Here is a 17,326-nt window from a genome sequence, read left to right as displayed (position 1 = left end):
AATTTACTCATGTCTAAAGGATAATACACACATGGCATGATTTAGTGAGGTTACAGGACAACCCAGGCACTTTTTTAACGTAAGGCTTTCTTGCTAAGTGCTAGCATGATGACAGTTAGCATGTTAGCATTTCAACTAATTTACTCATGTCCAAAGGATAATACACACATTTCATGATGTGGGGACACTGTGGGACTGCTATAAGACTTGAAGCTATCTTGCCAGGTGCTATCATGGTAGCTGTTAGCATGTTAGGATTTAAGCTAATTCACTCATGTCTAATGGCAAATACACACATGGCATGATGTTGGTACACTATGGGACTGTCTTAACACTTTATGGACTTGGTGCTGTCTTGCTAGATACTACCATGCTAATTCTTAGCATGTTAGCATTTTAGTTAATTTACTCATTTATGAAGCCGAATACACCCATGGTATGATGCAGGGAGGTTATAGGACAACCTTGGCAGTTTCTAAACATGAGGGCCTGTTGCTAGGTGCTAGCATTAGTCGTTAGCATTTAAGCTAATTTACTCATGTCTACAGGCAAATACACACATGGAATGATGTAGAGATGTTACAGCACAACCTTGGCACTTTCTAAAGTTGAGGTTCTCTTGCTAGGTGCTGGCATGATGACTGTTAGCATGTTAGCATTTTAGCTAATTTACTCATGTCTAATGGCAAATACATGGAATGATGTGGGGACACTATCGGACTGCCTGGACACTTTTGGGACTTGATGCTATGTTGGTAGGTGCTAGCATGCTAATTGTTAGCATGTTAGCATTTATGCTAATTTACTCATGTCTAAATGTAAATGCAAATGTGGCATAATGTAGGGACACTATGGGAATGCCTGACTACTTTATGGAATTGTCGTTTTCTTGGTAGATGCTACATTGCTAACTCCTTACATGATCTTCGATATCTCATGTATCTGGTAGATTTTAAAAGTTGTCTCTTTAAAAGTAAGCACAGGGACTGCAGTCACTTCATATGACTGGCATATCAAATATTCCCATTATCAACACCTATTATTATTACTATTGAACTGCCTTGTTACATTAGGTAGTTCATGCTCTCTTGCTAGTTGCTACTATGCTAACTGTTCGTCCATTCATCCATATGTTGCTTATGTTGGAACCTATCCCAGCTGTGTCTCGGGCGAGACATGGGGTGCACCCTGGACTGGTGGCAGGCCAATCACAGGGCACATATAGACAAACAACCATTCACACTCACATTCATACCTATGGACAATTTGGAGTGGCCTCTGAAGCTAACACGCATGTTTTGGGGAATGTGGGATGACACCGGAATACCCGGAGAAAATGTATGTGAGGAGGAAAGATGAAGAGGACCGACAAGCCAAATATAAACCTGTAGAGTGAGCATCAATTCATGTACACCAGCATATTAAATTATTCATTCATTCATTTTCTACCGCTTATCCTGACGAGGGTCACGGGGGTGCTGGACCTATCCCAGCTGTCCTTTGGGTGAGAGGTGGGGTACACCCTGGACTGTTGGCCACGCATGCACGCATGCACAGAGATGGCTAAGGGTGGAATTGAACTCGGGTCTTCTTGCGTGAGGCCTGTGCGCTAACCACTCGCTGCCGTGCAGCCTCATATATTCAACGTATTAGTAGTGTATTTTCTTGACATTACCGTTGAAATTGTATTAACAGGGATATAAATACAACAGTTGTGGGAGTTGGAGTTGTAATTGAAAGATTTGTGCACTGAATATAAAATATTTTAAAATATAAATATTTCAAAATAATATTAAAATAATAATATAATATTAAATAATATTAAAATAGGATTTTAAAATAAAAATATACTTTTGTCATTTCTTTATTTGTTTTGGATTTAATTGTGTTGGACTATTATTATTATTATGAGTACATTATATGATAACATATACCACATCACTGATAGTATTTGTAGTTTAAATAGTGAAAATCAATGTAATGAAATGACGGTGGGTTGTGGGAGGGGCCACAGCGTGGGTTGCCTAATGCATCATTGAAGCAGAACTGCCTCTGTTGTATTTATTATATTTGTAGTTGTTTTTATTTAACACTAATTCAATCTCGTTTAAAAAAAAATAAACTAACAATCTTTTTACAGGTTGCATATTATTTTTCATTCATTTATTTATCATAGAACGTTTCGTTGAGGATGAGTGTGTGGTCTTAATGGCTTCCAAAGACAAGGGGGAGGGGTGGATTTTGCCGATCCAGTATGAATAGCGCCGATCCCGGTAATTGGACCTATACCTTAGCAGTATCTGATATCAATTTCGACTTGATATCGATCTATAAAATATCATCATATTCAATATCGTCATCTGTATCTCCTGGTTGGCTAATCAACCAACGCATGCGCAACCAGATCAATCAGCGAGTTCACTCCTTCCTTGCGACTGAGGTAAGTAGACGCATCCAATTATGCTCTCTAAATTAAGAGTACTGTTGTTTTTGTTACTTGCCAATTGTAGTTGATGGACAAATATGAAGCTAGATATGAACGTTGATAGATGTAGAAAGTAGTATGTTTGTTTGTCTTGGTGATCTCTTTTGCTGAAGTTCAGTGCCACACCCAACTTGCAATTGATTGATTGGACCTGTTGGTTGTACAGCTAAAATACACCCTTGGTGAAAGCACAGAAATACATACATTTACTTTAAGAATATTTCTATCATGTTTTAAAAGTTCTTTTAGCTGTTGTTTAATAGCTGCTGTCTGCATGTTTTAAGCTAGCTTGATCCATGGTCCTATGTGTGCATGATTAATGTGATGATTGATGCTTTTTGCCAGCAATAATGCTCTCTTTACCTTTAAACGTTAAAATAATACAATATATTTAAAAGATGTTTTTACTAGAACGTTTTAATAGTGTGGATTGCTTATGGATGCAAAATAAGCTATGTGCATGTTTAAGCTAGCTTGGTCCATGCGGTCCTATGTGTGCATGATTAATGTGACGATTGATGCTTTTTGCCAGCAATAATGTTCTCTTTGGCTTTAAACGTTAAAATTGTACAACATATTTAAAAGATGTTTTTTTTCTAACATGTTTTTGTAGTTTGGATTGCTTATGGATGCAAAATAAGTTATGTGCATGTGCTTGGTGGTATCATGTGCTCACACTGTAGGAAAGCTTGATGCCATTAGCTGCTGCTAATGCTCTTGTTGCCTTTTAAAAGTAAAAATGAGAAAACATATACTAAAGAGAGGGGTTCTTTGCATGTGTATGTCGTGTGGGTTGCTTATGGAGCATGCTAGCTGCAGGTGCTGTAGTCCCATGTGCTGTTCAAATTGGAAGTGACGTTTTGAGAACGATTTGCAATTGTATTGCAACACATTGATGCTATATTGATAGGATAAGATATGCCATTATTCATCCCTCAGTGGGGAAATTAGCTAATTTGAAATTTGCTATTGTACTGATCAGCAGAGGTCTCAGGGTTGTTTAGCAAATATTAATCCTGATTTGTTTACTGAAGTAAAATATTTTCTATTCTTTCCAGCATCTCCCTGAGAATTGCACATTGCGAGATTTGGAAATCTGTTGACAGCTGAAGGCGACTGAAAGCATCATCATCAGCCCTACCACCATTAGCTAATCACTACATTCATATCTATACACCAGAGAAGACATCAGTGCATAAACAACACATACCATATATTGCTAAACTAGAGTCACTGAAAACACTACACACCATCCATCCACGCACGCGCACACACACACACACACACACACGGGGAAAAAGTACTGTCCTAGTACTTTGCAGTGTACTACTGCTCTATTTTCAACATTAAAGTGTTGGGAAGTGTTTTTGTGCTTTTGTCTTTGCTGTGAACAGGATGCCACGGAAGGGGAAGCGTTCCGAAGCAGCGAAGCGCCGATGGAGGAAGCTGGACCTTGCTGATCCACAGACGGGCCAGACCAGCGCACCCCAGCAGGTACTTTTCCTCTTATGACTGATTTCTTACTACAGTGTTGTAGCTGTACTAAATGATTAAAGAGAATATTCCTTTGGGACTAATATGTACTACATTGACATTGTTCACAGCCTGGGTCCCCACCCTCGACGACCAGCGATGGGACCATCCTGCAGTCTCCCACGAGGAAGGTATTGGTTTCACTTTTCATTTTGAAGATGAATTTGTCTTCATTGTCATAAACTTAAGATCCTCTAATGTGTAATCAGAGAGCCAGGTTCCAGACCTCCCCTCTGGCCGACCAGCCCCGTGCAGTGGATGCCTGCTCCGCCACTTCTTCTGTGGTTGCCCAGGTAAGAATTTCGTCAGCTTTTTGGAAAATGTGTGGGATAATTGTCATTCGTGCTGCACCTAAAGTTTTGTGGATATTCAGTGACTGGTTATGTTTGAATAGAAATCTGAATATAACAGATAAATTGCTGGTGTTGACATGTAAGACGTGTATGTTACTGTATAGACATACTGTAGTTGCTGACTGATTTTGCCAAAGATATATTGGTACAGTTTGGTTTTACTCGTACTCATGTTTTTTAAATGTTTGTGCTACTTCCGTAGGAGTCTCTGGCCAGACACCAGCCTCCGAGACACGGTCAGCCCTCCTGTGACTTGAATACACATTTTTTTATTGTTTTAATGTCTATTTTCTTTCACTGTTTAAAATGTAGTCTGTAGTCTCGTACTGTGCAAAACATTGCTACGGTATCTAATTTGTTTAAGGTTGGAGGATTTACCTTTTTAATTGTCTGTGATTGTGATTAGTCCGAGGCACTGGGCGGCGCCACACCGTGCGGAAATGGCCAGTTTCTGCAGTGACTGGGAAGAACCACAAGCTGGTCATTCCAGCCGTGGCTCAGGGCAAGCGGGTATGTCGAACGTCTGAATACAAGAATACATTGAAGACCGACATTGAATATGCCCTCATGTATGTTTGTAGTTTGTCCTGATCGTTGGAGACTCCCATCTGCGAGCCATTGCACATGGATTTGTGAAGATGCCGGAGGGACCCTTGTCTTTTGGAGTGATGTCCACCCCGGGTGCCACGGCGGCTCAGTTGTGGGCTGAGGTGCAGAATGCAGTTCTGTCTCGATCTCCCGAGGCAGTCTGTGTTTTGGCACCCAGCAACAACTTGGGTCGTCCCGTTGGCGAGGCAGCCACCGACTTCGGGCAGCTCCTGACCGCCATCTGCAGCCGCTGGCCTAACGTAAATACCTTGTGATCTATATCCTTGTTGCAAATAATGATTTACATGAAATGGAATTTATATTGTTATGATGATAGGTTCATTTATTCAGGTCGTCGTCGTGGACTTTCCTCCACGTCTGAACGTCGTTGTGGCCCAGCAGGATCGTCTGCGCCGGGAGTACCATCGGGTGGCAGCTCGGATGGGTATGCAAATTGAAATAAAGGCATACTGTTATCAATGCTTAACATAAGTTGGGAAACCTCAACGATGTGAAATGCCAGTGTCATTTCATTGACTTGACCTGGTAAACAAAAGTTTATAGAAACTAATAAGGGATTTGTTTTTTCCTTTCTGTACCGCAGGTATTCCTTACCTATCCTCAGCTGACCACTTCCCGCTGTCACGCCTTGAGATGTGGTGTAGGGATGGCGTAAGTGGATGATGTCCTACAGTAAGGATATGGACAAGTAGAATATTTCCAGGTTTACTAATCATTTTGGGTTATGTGTGGCAGGTACACCTCAGTGACAGCGATGGGATGCCTGTGCTTGCCAGGTTGCTGTGGGTTGCTGCCCGCCGTCAGCTGGAGAGTACCGCACCTGCCCCACCCCCTCCACCTCCACCACCAGCCCCTCCTACGACGTCGCCGTCGGGCGAGGTACTTTTGGGTTGCACCTTCATTCACACTACATTTTAATCACAATCACATTAGGGCTGGGTTAAATGATTATTTTTGTAATCTGTTTAATTTAGAAAATAGTTTTTCGATGCATCGATTTGATTTTTTTTGTTTAATTTGACATATATATAGCAATTAAAGCTAATTTATCTCCATGAATCAAACAAATATATTATTAACAAGTTCAAAATGAATTATTTTGAACAATACAACAAAGTACACAATGGAATCTGAAAACAACAAAAGTAATAAACTTTTATGTAGCCTAAGGACGGTCAAGAAAACAGCCTGCGAGCTGACTTCTGCCCTGCCGCCATATCTGAAAGTATCAAACATGAAGTGTGCAGGGCGAAGTGTAACGTGTGACCATTTCGAGCTTAAAAATGACTGTTCATTGCAAATACTGCGACACAATTTCCAAGTATAATTCAACAACCAAAAGTAACTGCCACTACGTATGCTTCTGCAATGAAGCAATCTCATCCTTTGTTCTTTGATTAAATACTATTAGTGAATAATATGATTTATTTTGTTTAAAAGAGGCAAAATGTAGGCTATTTTGTTTGAGAATAGACTCTGAGAATTGAGAATCGGCTCTTATTTTAAGTCTCAACGCCTCCGCATAGAGGCCTATTCCTATAGTTTAACAGTTGCACATTTAAATTGTAAATTGCACCAAACGTGGATTAAAGTTCTCCTTAAATTATTATTTATGATTATTTTTTGTGTCGACGTCATCGATGATGTTGACGCGTTGTCCCAGCCCTAAAACACATGCATGTGACTCATTGTGTTGGTTTATCAAACCTATGTGTCGCAAATAATTTTTGCCTGTGTTCCCCATCAGCCCCATCGTCCTTGGTCGTCACTGTTCCAGAAGGTACTTTCAAAAAGGCATCTCCATGTGTAATGCATGCCACATCATGATTGACTTTTCTGTGCCCCATCAGCTGGAGACGACTGCACCACCGGCGCCTTCTCTTCAGACGTCCCCACCAACGCGAGTGTTCCTGCCGAAAGTGGTTGTGAAGGGTGAGGTCACCGTGCAGCATCCTTCCAACCCTTTTGACTGGACACTCATTGGCAGCACAGAGGGGGTAAAAAAGAAAACGTTGAAAAATGGACAAGAATATGTATGTAGCCATAATGTGACTTATTGCAACAGAGGAGTCGGCGTGTCAAGTCCAAGGTGCCCCGTGACTCCAGCAAAGGGATGTGCAAGCAGCAGGTTTGTCACAGTTGATGGAGACGAGCATGGATGTTAGAATGGTGATAGTTTCAAGTCTTAGTATATGTATTTTGGTACTTTTTGACAGGAGGACCTGTTGCAGTGCAACATCCCTGTGAACCCTGTGTGGTTCAGCCCGCCCATGCTGGTTGCAATGGACAAGCTGGCTCCATCGCATCTTCCAAGCCCTGAGACCTCCACAGTTATCCCCAAGGGCAAGAAGGTACTTTAGCAACTTCATAGAAAGTATGTTATTCACAAATACATCTAAATCTTGTAAGTGCAGCACTTTCTTTTTTGTAAAAGCTATGCATGTGAAATATTTCCTTTTTTTCTGTGCCACGTCAGGCGGTGACTGCAGAGTGCCAACGGCTTCGTCCAGCCTCCAAGAGGAGAGTGGGAGAGCTGCAGGTTTGTAGTCCATGTACAGTCATCCCTTGTTCATCTTGGTTCATTGGTTCCACACAGGACCGTGATAAGCAACTTTCTGCAAAGATTGTTTAGGAAAATATAATAATTGGGCAAGAAGTATGCATATATGCTATGCATATATTCTATGCATATTTAACCCTGTCATAGTGGCTGCACGATGGATGAGTGTGTCTCTGTGTGGAGTTTGCATGTTCTCCCCGTGCACGTGTGGGTTTTTTCTTCCTCCCCCATTCCAAAAACATGCTAGGTTAATTGGCCACTCCAAATTGTCCATAGGTATGAATGTGAGTGTGAATGGTTGTTTGTCTATATGTGCCCTGTGATTGGCTGGCCACCAGTCCAGGGTGTACCCCGACAGCTGGGATAGGCCCAGCATCTCCACGATCCTCATGAGGATAAGTGCTAGAAAACAAATGAATGAATGAAATATGTCATCGGAGAAAAATAAAATGTTGTTCTGGTTGTGAATGCGTGTGTGTGTGCATTGTTAGTAAAGTGGTGTGTGTACATTTTTAGATGGAGGCAACACCACCACCTTCCTCCACGCCACTACAGCACATTGTACAGGATGTGGCCAGCTGGGTAAAATGCACTTTTTTCTTATAGTATATGCAGTCTATATTTATTGGTGTAGAAAAATGGCGTGACAGAAATATGTGTGTGTGTAGATGGAGGAAACACCACATCGTGTGGAGCTGCCTTCCACCCCAACACCACCTTGCAGTCCCGGGCCAGTGGTCGTCACAGAGGAGACGTGTGCGCCATCCTCCACACCACCACAGCACACTGTCATGGATGGGACCAGCTGGGTAAAACAAACATTTTCTATGTTTATCATATACACATGCTATATTTGTTACTATATTAAAGGTGGTATTTTGTTGGTTTTGTGTGCCATTTTTAAGTTAGTTTTGCCTTCTCATTTAGACTGAGGCGAAGGCGACACTGCATACTGTAGAGCTGCCGTCAACACCATCACCGCCTTGTAGTCCAGAGGCAGTGGTTCAGAGAGACATTTGTGCAAAGTCCTCAATGCCACTTCTGCACATTGTCATGGATGGGACCAGCCAGGTAATTTTATCACTGGAAATGTATACGCCTACTAGATCTACTGTAAAGTTGCATTGATAAAACAAGGCTAATGTAAGCTTTTCTCTGGTAAAAACTAACCTGATTACCACAAATGTATGTTAACACGACAAATACTACATTTCAGGATTGTGGCACAGAATCTGGTCGACGCATTCGTACCGTCCGGGCCACTCACTCCCAGATGGATTTGAGGTATGACGATTGCACTCGCAATAATCAGTGCACGTGTATGGCACTGACGTTCTTGGCCTACCATGCTGAGGGGTTTCATTTTGATGCAGACGTTCTTGACAGAGTTCTTGAAAATGGAGACTCACTCTATGCGTGGACAATATGTGGGCTAGGACTACGTTTAATCAGCAATCATTTAACCAAAGAGGAAATGCCAAAGATAGTTCACACCGACAACAATGCATACACAGTTACACAGTTGGAGCCGAAATTTGGTTTGGTGAGGGATCGCAGCAATTCCCTAGTAGATCCTTATTTGTTGCCACTTGCCAGACAACTTGAGTGCCTTTCACAAGATGTCACTCATGCTTTTCTGATTGTGGCTCCAGAGTGCTTTGCGGTTTTTCGTGATAGGTCAGGATGCTACGGTTTTTTTGATTCGCACAGTCGATCTTCAGTAGGTTTGCCAGACCCAAACGGAACTGCGATTATGATGACATTTTCTCACTTAGATGACTTAGTCAACCATGTGCATGAGCTCCTTTTGGATCGCAGCCCCGATGCAAACTACGAGTTGGTACCGGTTTCCTTTGGATTAGAACAGATACTAGCAAGTGACAGACAGGTGCCGTTGGATGTCGCAGTCATTTCAGAGCCCACCAAAGTAACAGACGCAGCAATAAGAGAATGTGTTGAGACAGATCAAGAGGAGCTGATAGTACCACCATGCGTCCATGTTCAAATAGATTTTTCCAAAGTGAGTAAAACGAGGCGACGGACCGCTATTAAAAGGGCACTCAAGTGCCAACAATGTACACCGTACAAAGCTTCAAAAGAACCCAGTCCCCGTCAAAAAAAACTTCTACAAATGAAGGTCAAGTATGTAACAGACAATAATTACCGCCAACTAAAATTAAACCGCTTTACCACGCGATACAGGTGTGATAGTGCCTTTAAGAATAAACAGAAGGCGCACGTTGCTGAAAAATACCATAGATGTCCGACGACCAAAAAGACTTTAATGTCAGCATATGTCAGGAAAAGGTATCAATCTGATCTGGCGTTTGTTGAACGACAGAAGCTGAATCTTAAGGAAATGTATCACCGGAACCCAGATTTTAAAATGAGAAAAAAAGTATATATCAGGCAAAGGTATCACCAGGATCCAGCTTTTCAGGCGAGACAAAAGTTATATCTGAGGGAGCGGTATCACCGGGATCCAGCTTTTCAGGCGAGACAAAAGTTATATCTGAGGGAGCGGTATCACCGGGATCCAGCTTTTCAGGCAAGATATAGGGCGTATCTAAGAGATAAATATCGCAACCATCCAGGTTTTAAGCAAAGGTGGGCTGTTTTCATGAAAACATGGATGCAGAAGTATATAGTATTTTATAAGTATTTTCAAAATAAGAAATATGTGAGAGATAGTAATAGACATTCTGATGTAAGGCTACATCATGTTCAGCGTTGCGAAAAGAACCGTCTTAATGGGCAGCGTATTCGGCACAAATTACAATGCGCGCTTCAAATAAAGACTAAATATATGACTAGAACTCAACATTCAGCCAACAATGTGCAGGATCCAGCAAGCGCTGTAATGAAAGCAGCAATATCGTCGTTCCGCGAAAGAGTCGCACATGGGCCCACATATGTTTGTACTGTATGCCACCGTGCTCTTTTCCTAAATCAGGTACAGAAATGCAATCGAGGAAAATATAGCAACAACCGTGACATAGTGGCCGCCAGCTTGACAGGTAAATATGTTCACGTCTGTAACAACAGTTGCACTGCCCCGCAAGAGAGAAAGCAGGAATGGATATGTCACACCTGTGACTCCCACCTTAGGAGATGTGCAATGCCACCTCTGGCAGTTGCAAATAAGTTGGATCTGGCACCCATTCCCCAAGAGCTGTCCGATTTAAATGTACTCGAGAGACAGCTGATAGCAAAAATTATACCTTTTGCAAAAATTGTAGCATTGCCCAAAGGACGGCAACGAGCTGTTCATGGCTCAGTAGTGTGCGTACCGTCGGAAATGGAAGCAGCAGTGAACTCACTACCTAGGCCACGTAGCGAAGCTCAACTGCTGCAGGTAAAGCTAAAGAGACGCCTTCGGTATAAAGGACATCAGCATTTTTATACAGTAAATATGGCGAATGTTATAGCCGGGCTCAGGACGCTGATACACACTCATCCACAGTACAGGGATGTGTGCATCAATGAGAGTGCAGCAGCTGAAAGTGTCCTTGAAGGGGAAGAGGAGCCATCCGCCCTGCCGTCATCATCCTTGCAGCAAGAGGCCAGCAATGCCCAAGCTACGCAGGCACAGCATGTTGAATGTGATCAGGAGGAACTTCGGCCGGGCCTCATGCTCGATACATGCATGCAGCCGCTTGACATTGCACAGGAAAGTCTTTCATTTGGGGATGGGATATTCAGCATTGCTCCTGCCCAACAAAACAAGCCTGTTGGATTTTTTGCTGTGCCGCAGCTGGAGGCCATGGCCTTTCCTGTTCTATTCCCAACAGGAAAGAACACGATGGATGAGGAGAGGATCGTTAAAGTATCACCCAGTTCTTACTTCAACACCAGATTGTTTTCCGTGGATCCACGCTTTGCTGAAGATCAGGGCTACCTTTTCTTTGCCCAATTTGTTATTGAAACTTACATGGCCAATAACAGCATGTCGATTCAGTCGCGGAAAGGAAAACCTCACACTGCGGATGGGAGGAAAATTCTGAACCGGATGATCCAGGACAAGGCGGCGTTGGAGCGGCTCATACAGAACAGGGAAGCGACCAGATTTATGCAGCCACTCCGAGGAACACCAGCATACTGGGAGAAAGCTCACCGGGAGCTCCACGCAATGGCCAGGCAGTTGGGGAAGCCGACATTTTTTCTTACCTTTTCTGCGGCGGAAATGAGATGGCCTGAAGTCACTGCTGTGATAAAAGCGCAGCAAGGCCAACAGGAGGATCACTTTTCAGATCTGGACTGGAACGCTAAATGCGAGATTCTCCGCAGCAATCCAGTCACGGTCATGCGCATGTTTGAGAAAAGGGTAGATGCTCTCTTAGAGCTTATTCTGTCTCCTGCGCAGCCCATCGGCCCAGTCGAGGACTACTTTTACCGTGTTGAGTTTCAAGCACGAGGAAGTCCTCATATTCACATGGTGGTGTGGATAAAGGATGCACCGGTGATCGAGGAACCAGATCCCATCTACTGTGGCGAAGTGGTCGAATTCATCGACCGTTATATCACCTGCCACATCCCCGATCAAACCCAGGATCCGGAACTCCATGAAGTGGTTACGAGTGTTCAAACTCACAGCCGCAGTCACACCAAATCTTGCCGAAAAGGAAATGTCTCCTGTCGCTTTGGATTCCCTAAACTGCCCATGGATGTCACCACAATTACCTTTCCCTTTGAGGACCCGACCAGTGATGACGAAGAGGAAAACGATGACCCCAAGAAGAAGAGACGGAAGGAGGAAGACGCCCGTGCCAAAAGGACCAAGTTGGCGAAGAAACAGAGGGAGTCCAAGGAAAAGCTAAAACAGGTTAGAGAGCGTCTTATGGACACACAGCTTCCAGAGGATTTGACGGACCTTCTCAATTCGTGCCAGCTGACCCTGGGCCGGTATAAGCACTATGTTGAGAACCTCAGTACTGGGATGGCTGTCCACTTGAAGCGTACACCGCAAGAAAGTTGGACTAATGCCTACAACCCCCATCTGCTGCGTGCGTGGAACGCCAACATGGACATCCAGTATATTCTGGATGATATCAGCTGCATCATGTACATGATGTCTTACATCTCCAAGCCGGAGCACGAGATGACAGAGTTCCTCAAATCTGTCATCAAGGACATGCAAAAGTCTGACGTCAACCAGAAGGAGGAGATGCAAAAGATCATGCAGGCGTATTCAAAGCACAGAGAGGTAAGTGCTCAGGAAGCAGTGGCACGAACATGCAGTTTGCCCATGAAGAAGTCCTCACGCAATGTGGTGTTCCTCCAAACCGACGAGGACGGTTTCCGAATGAGTCTGCCCATGAGTCGGCTTATGACCATGCACCCAGATTCAGCTGAAGTGTGGATGTCAAGTTTGCCGGAAAAGTACGCCAACAGACCACGTACGCAGGCGTTTGAGTCTCTGTGTCTGGCAGAGTTTGCGTCTGATTACCGGGTGGTCTACGGACACGAGAGAGAAGGGCCAAATGTCATTCCCCTTTTGAACGACATGGGTTGCATTCAGAAGAGGACCAGGGGAAAACCTGCCGTCATAAGATACACGCGGTTTTCCATGACAAAGTTTCCTGAAAAATATTTCAGGGCCCTTCTCAAACTCTACTTGCCCCACAGGACGGACCGCGAGTTGACCAGCGACTCCCACCCAACTTATGAGTCATTCTACCTGGACGGATGGTCAAGGCTAGGTCCGGCAAAGGCCATCGTTGATGAGAAAATGAAGCGGTTTGAGGGCCAAGCGAAGAAACTGGACAAGGCTTTGGAGCGACTCCAACAGGAAGGTCCAGCTGTTAATGCGTGGAACTCTTTTGCGCCAGAGGTGGAAGCAGAGCGCCTGGAATGTCTTGCTGCGCTAAAGACCATGATGCCAAACGCAGCGGACGAGCGGGATGAGCAGGATGACGTTCCTGCCTATCAGGCTGACCTTTCCGGCGCCCCAGCACTGCCGGCCTTTGAAGCACCCCAGTTGAGTCCGGACTTTGTGAGGAGGATGTACCGCAGTCTTAACATCATGCAGGCTTCCGTCTTCTATGCCGTACGCGACTGGTGTTTGCAGCGCGTTTCTGATCGCGACATTGAGCCCTTTCATTATTTCATCTCAGGGGGAGCTGGATGTGGCAAGTCACATGTCATCAAGTGCATTTACCAGGAGGCCACCAAGATTTTTCGGCAGCTTCCCGGCATTCGTACCGATGCGGATTTGTCTCAGCCCACGGTTCTGTTGACGTCATTTACCGGCACAGCTGCGTTCAACATTTCTGGGAAAACCCTTCACTCGGTCTTGAAGCTCCCAAGAAGTTTGAGGCCTCCATATCAAGGACTCGGCAACGCACTGGACACCTTGCGGGTGAGTCTTTCCAACGTGCAGATTTTAATCATTGATGAAATATCAATGGTCTCCAAGGATCTTTTTGCGTATGTCCACTGGCGGTTCCAGCAAGTCAAGGGCAACCGGAAGACCTTTGGAGGGATCTCTGTGCTTGTAGTTGGGGACTTTTACCAGCTGCCACCTCTTGGAAGGGCCAAACCCCTCTGTGTGTATGAGGATAATGTCCTTGACCTCTGGACCAACTTTCAGTTGGTCCGACTTACGGAGATCATGCGACAGAAGGAGGACCTGACCTTTGCCCAGCTTTTGAACAGGGTAAGGGAAAAGAGGAAGGAGGAGCCCTTGTATGAAAGTGACCGGGCTTTACTGCAGCAGGCTACTGTCGAAACATCGCAGTGTCACACCAGTACGCTCCACATTTTTGCAACCAATAAGGAGGTTGACGAACACAACTGTGCAACTGTGGCAGCTTTGAAACTGAATGTGGTCGATATTCCGGCAGAAAACTACAGAAAAGACCCCCGGACCGGACAATTGGTCATCGTGTCCAACATGATAACCGGGAGGAAAAGAGATCTGCCCGACAACCTGCAAGCCGCTGTAGGAGCGCGAGTCATGATCATCCGGAACTTGGACATTGAGGATGGTCTCGTGAACGGCACCTTCGGGACCATCATGAACATTGTCCGTGGACCACAGGCCGCTGTTACTTTTCTTGGCATTTCTTTGGACAATCCTGGAGCAGGCCTGAAATTTCGGAAGAAACTTCAGGGACCCGGGGACGATTTGGCCTACATTGAAAAGTCAGAGGAAAGTTTAAGCATCAAAGGACTGGTGAGGCGGCAATTCCCGGCAAAACTGGCCTTTGGATGCACGGCGCACAAAGTGCAAGGCATGACACTATCTTCTGCGGTCGTATCCCTGAAGCGTGTGTTTGAACCTGGAATGGCCTACGTCGCTCTAAGTCGCACGACCTCGCTCCAGGGACTGAAGATCATGGACTTGGATGAGAAGAAAATATATGCTGATCCCAACATTGCTTTGGCCATGGACAGCATGTTGCACGCTTCTTTCCTGTCTGTCAGACCGCTGTTGCACTTTGCACAAGGGCCTTCTCCGACTTTGAAGATTGTCCACCACAACACAGAGGGCCTCGCGTGTCACATGGAGGACATCAAATCTCATCATGAGCTGAGACTGGCTGATGTGCTTTGTTTGACGGAAACGCATTTGTCTGGTTCCATCTCGCCGCACTTGCAGCTGGAGGGCTACGCTGTTTTTGTACGGAACAGACGTGTTTCCTACTTAAACAGGCCAGACATGGCTTCGAAAGAGGGAGGCGGAGTTGCAGCCTACTGTCGGAGGGAACTTCAAGGCCAGCCACTTCGGTTTGTCCAGAATGTGCCAGACCTTGAATTCTTGGTGGTTAAAGTCGTGGTGCCGATCACGGCTGTGGTGGCGACTGTTTATCGACCACCGAACTTGAGTCTGGGCACATTTCTACCTAATTTGACAAACCTCTTGGACACCTTGGCAATGATGGAAAGCCACCCCATTGTTGTTTGTGGCGACTTCAACGAGGACCTGCTTTCAAAACGTAAGAAGCCTATACTGGAGTTGTTTGAGTCCAGAGGCTATACTCAGCTCATCGGCAAGGCAACAACTGGCAAGCAGACACTGATTGATCACATTTACATTTCTCAACCGCAGTCTTGCATTCAGTCAGGTGTTCTGCATTCTTACTACAGTTACCACAGTCCGGTGTACTGTATCTTAACATCTTTGTAGGTCCTAGTCTGGTCTACACATGCTGTCTTGTCCCCAATGAACATTTGCTTGCAATGACCTTGTGGCCATTTCTTCCCCTCCATCCATCCACGCCATCTCACATACGTAAGTACTCCGTGCTTGTGACCTGAAGGCTAGGTATGCTGTACCTCTGCTCATGGGCTGCCTTTAAGAAATGCTGCTGCACACGCTTTAGCCCCAACCGGAAGATGTCGCTTTATTATATGTAGTAGATACATACGCTAGTCAGAATTACTGTATTATCTCTGAACGGGCAGTGTTGGCATAGTCATGTTCTCCATGTTCTCCCTATTCCTGAAACTCCATGTCACTTATGATGGAACATTCTAATAACTTGTCTCTCTCTCTCTCCCCTGTAGTAGGCACTGTTGCATGAATAGCCTGTTTGAGGCTGTTATGTTATACACGGTCATAGTATTACTTTCAGCTTTTTCAATTACTGTACTGACTTGTTACTAACTTGTCTCTCTTTCTCTCTCCCCTGTAGTAGGCACTGCTGCATTGAAGACATGAGAACAGTTATTGGTATCAGCGTTGCTGATATGTAGTCATCGGACCTCTTTTTTTTCCGCAATATATAATATTGATCAAGTATATACTGTGTTTGGGTGTGTGTGTATATACAGTATCTATATGACAGTTACTGATTTATTTGACTAACTTGTCTCTCTTTCTCTCCCCTGTAGTAGGCACTGCTGCACAAAGAGCTGAGAACAGCAAAGCTCAAAGATTTGTATTAGTGGCAGTACATTTTACACAATATATAACATCTATAAAGTGTATATGTATATGACAGTTACTGATAACATTTGACTAACTTGTCTGACTTTCTCTCCCCTGTAGTAGGCGCTGCTGCGTGAAAAGCTGAGAAAAGCAAAGCTCATAGATTTGTAGTAGTCGCAGTACTTTTCCGCAATATGTCACGTGGAGTCTATATATTGGGGATGCTCAGCATATGAATATCCCAGCTGACTTCCTGCTTCCCAGCTTCCTGTGTGGATAAAAAGCTGATACTGTCAGATTTGTGATTTGTGTGTTTTACAGCTACAGAGGAGAACAGGTTCAACTCGCATTCTGATACCAACTGCAGGACATGACAGAAAAGGTGTGTTGACAGTTTGTTTTATGAATTGACAATTAAGAATTCAGTCTTGATACAATTTTTACTGGGTTTTTGTGTGTGTGTCTGTTTAGGGAAAGGACAATCCTTTACACAAACATTTCCCGGATGTGTTAATACTTCCTGTCCCTGTTTTAATACGTAGTTACCTACCACATACATATGTTCACTATGCCTTTTTGTTCTCAAGCGTTTGCACCTTTATGTACAAAGACCATTATTATGCATAATCATGCTGTACCAAACATTTTTCTATTGTAACTTAAACGGTCGAGACAGACGGCTGCCCCACTGAGCCTGGGTTCTGTCCAAGGTTTCTTCCCAAGTGGGAGTTTTTCCTTGCCTCCGTTGCCAGGTGCTTGCTCATGTGGGTTTCTGTTGTTCATTTATGATAAACTTGAGGATAGACCAAACTAATAATGATAATAATAATGTGAACCAAAGTGCCTCAAGATCCCTTGTTTTGTTGTGAGTTTGTGCAATATAATGTCATTGAACGCTTCTTTTAATTACTGCT

General features: G+C 44.3%; 1 protein-coding gene across 3 annotated transcripts in view; it reads left to right on the top strand.

Annotated features, from left to right (window-relative positions):
• Nucleotides 1-16,718, top strand: part of LOC131111076 (uncharacterized) — an 89,995-nt gene extending 73,277 nt beyond the window's left edge. For 2 of the 3 annotated variants that reach the window (XM_078797158.1, XM_078797156.1), the window contains exons 2-19: nucleotides 3,544-3,979; nucleotides 4,090-4,149; nucleotides 4,228-4,311; nucleotides 4,574-4,607; nucleotides 4,778-4,881; nucleotides 4,953-5,219; nucleotides 5,311-5,404; nucleotides 5,564-5,631; nucleotides 5,716-5,859; nucleotides 6,728-6,760; nucleotides 6,831-6,977; nucleotides 7,046-7,108; nucleotides 7,197-7,331; nucleotides 7,457-7,519; nucleotides 8,057-8,122; nucleotides 8,209-8,349; nucleotides 8,468-8,611; nucleotides 8,757-16,718. In XM_078797158.1, the coding sequence (XP_078653284.1) occupies nucleotides 3,881-3,979; nucleotides 4,090-4,149; nucleotides 4,228-4,311; nucleotides 4,574-4,607; nucleotides 4,778-4,881; nucleotides 4,953-5,219; nucleotides 5,311-5,404; nucleotides 5,564-5,631; nucleotides 5,716-5,859; nucleotides 6,728-6,760; nucleotides 6,831-6,977; nucleotides 7,046-7,108; nucleotides 7,197-7,331; nucleotides 7,457-7,519; nucleotides 8,057-8,122; nucleotides 8,209-8,349; nucleotides 8,468-8,611; nucleotides 8,757-15,668 (8,658 nt within the window). In that variant the 5' untranslated portion in view covers nucleotides 3,544-3,880 and the 3' untranslated portion in view covers nucleotides 15,669-16,718. Of the gene's footprint in view, nucleotides 1-587; nucleotides 2,441-3,543; nucleotides 3,980-4,089; nucleotides 4,150-4,227; nucleotides 4,312-4,573; nucleotides 4,608-4,777; nucleotides 4,882-4,952; nucleotides 5,220-5,310; nucleotides 5,405-5,563; nucleotides 5,632-5,715; nucleotides 5,860-6,727; nucleotides 6,761-6,830; nucleotides 6,978-7,045; nucleotides 7,109-7,196; nucleotides 7,332-7,456; nucleotides 7,520-8,056; nucleotides 8,123-8,208; nucleotides 8,350-8,467; nucleotides 8,612-8,756 lie in introns of those variants that run through there. The other variant, XM_078797157.1, reaches the window with a different exon arrangement.
• Nucleotides 16,719-17,326: the final 608 nt, after the last annotated feature.

This window comes from Doryrhamphus excisus, linkage group LG16 (genome assembly GCF_037039965.1).
Source record: "Doryrhamphus excisus strain RoL-2023G ecotype Guam linkage group LG16, RoL_Dexc_Guam_v1.1, whole genome shotgun sequence".
NCBI lineage: Eukaryota > Metazoa > Chordata > Actinopteri > Syngnathiformes > Syngnathidae > Doryrhamphus > Doryrhamphus excisus.
The sequence above is the reverse complement of the archived record's forward strand: the minus strand, read 5'-3'. Positions and strand labels throughout refer to the sequence as shown.